Raw genomic sequence first — 4,999 nt, 5'->3', positions numbered from 1 at the left:
CATGGAGGGTCATGGACAGTTATGGAGTTTTCTATATTTGTGCTGCTACAGATGATCAAATCTGATCCAACCACACCCACACGGTACAGATGAAGCAGACTTCTTGTCGGCCAAAACTCTTAATAAGTAACAGATATTTTCTCCCGAACTGTGATTTTTGTCTCATTTAGTCATGAATCTTTAATACCTATATTTTGAAACCAAAATGATAAAATAGACCATAATGCAATGTAGCTACAACGTGTGCATTCACAATAAAAAAAAGAAAAATCCATACTCTTTCCACTACGGTGCTTTTGCTACTTCTCTTCCCAAACACATACATTAGATCTCAGCTGTGTGCAATGACTTCACACTCTGTGGGATATTGAAAGCCATTCTGGGAAATCACTCAAATTAAATTCCTGAGGCTGCACTGAAAGTCTCCGATGATCTCTTAAAGATATCCAGCAGTGTAGCTTTTGTCCTTTGGATGCAGTCGGCATGGATGCAGGCAATGAACTGAAGCATGGTAAATATAACACATTTATGTGGTAGCACAAACATATGAATCTGTATTTCACCTTCCCTTCTCCACAGAGGGCCTTTACCCTTTCTGTCATCATGGTGGACCTGTTCCTAAACCGAGTTCTGGTGGAGAACAACTGGGACCAGGATGAACTCAACACGGAGCGAGAGATCATCGGGATCCTCGAAAACCGCATCTTGATGCTGTTCTTTGCGTCTGCGGAGTGTGGCAAGTGCCAGGATTTCCTGCCCGTTCTGAATGACTTTTTTAAGAGACTGAAAGATCCGGCATACATTGAATACCCCAAACTGCTCGCACTCATCTACGTCAGGTCTCTATCTTTCTTTCTCTTTATCTCCTTGATGCACACCTGTGATTGCATGAAGTCACATTCACCAGTTTTATCATTCATAACATTTCCATATCCATCTCCTCTCTCCAGCTTGGACCAGTCGGAGGCGCAGCAGGATAGATTCCTCAAAGAGCTGCACAAAAAGGTTCTGTTCTTGGCCTTTGATGATCCATACAGGAAGTAGGTGCAGAGAAGAAGAGAGCAGTTTTTATGTTTTTTTTTGTATGTTAAACCTGTTTGAGTGTATGTTTCTATTCAAATTAAGACATTTAATGCTAATTGTTATACATGTGTGTTGTTCTGCTTGTCAGAGAATTGCAGGCTACGTTTAAGGTGAAGGACGTACCAACAGTTGTGGTCCTTCGTCCTGACGGCTCCGTCCTCTCTCCAAATGCTGTGCAGGAAATCTGTCGTTTTGGGTGTGACTGTTTCAGGGACTGGCAGGAATCAGCAGAGCTCATTGAGAGGAGCTTCATGCTCAATGAGGAGTTCGACAACCTAAATATGCGAAGTGCCACTGAACCCGTGAGGAGACTCAAGTACAAGACCGAGGACGACAAGAGGAAGAAGACATGGTGGAAGTTATGGGGGAAGGGCAAAGATAGAAGTGAGGAGGAGGAAGAGGAGGAGGTAAAAGATGCAACGTTGGATAGAAAGAGAAAGGAGGGAGATAAAGGAACATGGTGGAGAAGATGAAGTAGAGAAGGGATTTGTTGTCTTAAGTCTTCAAGTCCAGCCTCCTAAATACTTAATCCTTTGTTACTGATACTGCCGCCTCTTTACAGGCTTTTTGAAAAAACATTCTGCCTGCAGTGGCATGTGGAGCAGAACTTAAATAAATGCACACTGAAAAGAGGTCCTCTGTTGTGCTGCCGGAGGTATTGGCATGTGGAAGCACAACATAACTGTGCCGCTCTGCACAGATCAAACAAAACTTTGAAGGGAATGAATCTCATCATGAGAAATATGCTACTAACGTTACTGCTAACTATATAAAAATATAAATATATATATAGTTTCTTTCCAAACTATGATCCAGTCTTATAATACTTTGTCAATTAATGACAAGTTACAGTAACTAAGTATGATCAGTTTTCAGTCATCAGAAACATACACGTACACGTACAGCAGCCTATATGGCTCATTTCTGCCTATGTAAGCACATAAAGGTCCAGCTTCTATATAAAGCTCCATGTTTGGTGGATGTTTGAAAAACCAAATGTTTGTTGTGATGATATGTTATATCTGTGTGTAATTCAGCTTTTTGTGGAGTTTTTATGCCCCCAAATGGCCAAAGAAAAAAATTGTAACTGCAGCTTTAAAATAAATGTAGGTGCTGGCGCCTGCTGGTGTTTAAAATTTAAATCAACATTTTTTCAAGCACTGTGTGTACGTTATTTATAGAATTATTTTTGCCATGTTAATTATGGCATGTCTCTTCAGCTAATCGTTCTTTATATATATATATATATATATATATATATATATATATATATATATATATATATATATATATATATATACAAATATATATATATATATGTTGTTAAATATGACTTGTATTGTATAAAAAAAAACAATAAAGGAAAGTAAATATTCTGCAAACACAAGTGCGTGTGTCTCTGCTGTGGCTTTATGGCCATATTGGGGCTCTTTCCTGCAGAGTGAATCCAACTATCACCAATCACACGAACCAGATATTCCCGGTGGTTCTGCTCCTCCATCAGTTACTGAATAATAAAGATCTCACTGTGGCTCACTTTATATTTTTTTCAAGGAAGTCTCTCTGTAATTTCTATGCTTTCTGACTCACATTGTGAGCACTTCATGTCTCTTGTCCCTCTGTCACCTTGTCTTTCAATCCCTCCCTCCCAGACAGAGGAAGGGAGGTGGAGCGCAGAGACACAAAGGAAGAGGGAGTGAGCGGCTACAGACGTCAAGGTGAAGGAGACACAGTCGATGAGGGAACGTGATATAAACTGACAAGCTGGGAACTGATTCAAGTACGACTGAGTTTGAAAAGAAAAGAAAAAACTATATTTTGAAAGCTGTTTTGTTTCTGGATTTGTGACCTTAAGGGGAGATAATATTTGTGAGAGGTAAGCAACTGTGAGGATTATCCGATTTAACAGCAAGCAGCAAGATGGGCCACGTGATTAATGGGAGGTTTGTAATTCTGACTGAGTGCAAACATACTGTCTAATTTATACGGCAGAGTCATCAAATCATATAGTATGCAAGATAAACCTTTACAAATGCTCAAACTTTTTAAAAACGTTCTCATGTGTGCTTTGGGTTGTCAGTCTGTGATTAGTCTCACAGATATGCATGCATGTAAAAACCCTCAACTGTTTTTGGTCTTCTTCCTTCCACTATGTACTATATCTATGTTGCTGTTGTGGTTCTGATGATTTCCCTGTTAAACCAACGTGTATAAATTGTTCGTTCATCACTCCGTGGGCTCCCTAAGCCTCCGCCCTCCTTCCTGTGACACTCCATTATGGTGGACCTGTTCGTTGAGCACGTCCTGGTGAAGAACAACAAGGACCGGGACGAGCTGGACACAGAACGAGAGATCGTCATGCGCCTGCAGAACCGCATCCTCATGCTCTTCTTTGCATCTGCTGCATGCGAGAGCTGCCAGCAGTTTGCTCCCACGCTCACCGACTTCTTCAAACGACTGACAGATGAATTTTATGTGGACCGTGCTGCTCAGCTGGTTCTCCTGTACATTAGGTACAACACACACACACACATACACACACGCACACACACAGACACACGTTATGGTGTTGTTTAAACTTGCATTGGACTTGCAATGGAGCAAATTTATTTACAAACCTCAAAACCCAAACTCTATCAGATGCTCTTCTCCCAACCTAATTTTAATTAAACATGACTTTGCACAAGTTCTTGTATGTGTAATGTTGTGCACATACTATTCCCATTGTACCTCTTGGACAGGATAAGGAAATATGATTTTCATCCTCTTACTCAGTTATTGCCCAGTTAAAAGAAATCCTAGATTTGTGAGAACCAAAAAGGCAGGATTCTGACAAACATTTGGATAGGTTTCCAGACTTTTAGTCTATCTGCCTACATCTCCCAGCAACGTGATCTACATTTTTCCTTCGTCTGTCAGTTTGGACCAGTCAGAGGAACAGCAACAACGCTTCCTCAAAGAGCTGCCCAAGAAGTGCCTGTTCCTGGCCTACGAGGACCCCTACAGGAGGTGTGTGGGTTTGGCCACTTAGTTGTGTGCGCAACCTGCTGGTGGATGATTTTAATGTAAATATACCTTGCTGTATAAATCCATGAGCTGTATGCCAATGTGTGTGTGTCCACAGGCAGCTGGAGGCCATGTTTAATGTGGAGGAGCTGCCCACAGTGACGGTGCTGCGCCCCGACGGCTCCGTCCTCATCCCTAACGCAGTGGAGGAGATACTGTGCCTCGGCCCGGACTGCTACCGCAACTGGCAGGAGGCCGCAGAGATCATCGACAGGAGCTTCATGATCAGCGAGGACTTCGAGGGGAAGTCAATGTGCAGCTTGAGTGACCCAGTGAGGAGGCTCAAGTACAAGGTGGAAGATGAGAAGAAATAAAAGAGCAGAGGGTGGGGTGGAGGTGGAGGGGAAGATGCAGAGGTGGATGGAGGAGGGTCACCATGGTGATCAACTAGAGGACAAGACTGTTTCCTCAAAAGTTGCCATGATTGGCAATTTGATGATGCTGACAATGTTCCACAGTTCTGTTGAACCAAACAAAACCCTTTTCACAGCTCAATGCCAGACAATAGTGATATTCCTCATCTTATTAAAGAGGTAGACACATCAAACTGACGTTTCTGTGACTGGATTTGCTTTTTTATATCAGAGCCCAGCAACGGCTGCGATCTTGCTGCAGACAAATCTCTCGTATAGGTGGTGTGATATGCCAACAAGCAATAAAAAGTAATGTAAATCTTTCAAAACGGAGCACTAAATACTGCTAACCTCAGCTTAGAAGTGACTGTTTTTAATGTCTTTGAAAGCTGCCAAGTATACAGTGAAGCCAAGGTCATGTCTGAGCCAAGAAACACCATAATGGCTTGTTTTATTACACCCACGAGATTATTCCAACCATTTCCACATTTTCAGCA

General features: G+C 42.0%; 2 protein-coding genes across 2 annotated transcripts; both read left to right on the top strand.

Annotated features, from left to right (window-relative positions):
• Positions 1 to 578: 578 nt before the first annotated feature.
• LOC306696528 (nucleoredoxin-like protein 1) lies at positions 579 to 2,783 on the top strand (the record flags this gene model as incomplete). The annotated part of the gene is made up of 4 exons (XM_079160182.1): positions 579 to 839; positions 951 to 1,040; positions 1,172 to 1,490; positions 2,736 to 2,783. The coding sequence occupies exons 1-4, from the start codon at positions 604 to 606 to the stop codon at positions 2,781 to 2,783; spliced, it is 693 nt and encodes a 230-aa protein (XP_079016308.1). The 5' UTR covers positions 579 to 603.
• A 577-nt stretch (positions 2,784 to 3,360) lies between these two features.
• On the top strand, positions 3,361 to 4,463 carry LOC306695757 (nucleoredoxin-like protein 1; the record flags this gene model as incomplete). Its single annotated transcript, XM_079159091.1, has 3 exons — positions 3,361 to 3,596; positions 4,003 to 4,092; positions 4,208 to 4,463. The coding sequence occupies 3 exons, from the start codon at positions 3,361 to 3,363 to the stop codon at positions 4,461 to 4,463; spliced, it is 582 nt and encodes a 193-aa protein (XP_079015217.1).
• Between the last annotated feature and the right edge of the window lie 536 nt (positions 4,464 to 4,999).

This window comes from Pholis gunnellus (genome assembly GCF_910591455.1).
Source record: "Pholis gunnellus genome assembly, chromosome: 5".
Taxonomy (NCBI): domain Eukaryota; kingdom Metazoa; phylum Chordata; class Actinopteri; order Perciformes; family Pholidae; genus Pholis; species Pholis gunnellus.
The sequence above is the reverse complement of the archived record's forward strand: the minus strand, read 5'-3'. Positions and strand labels throughout refer to the sequence as shown.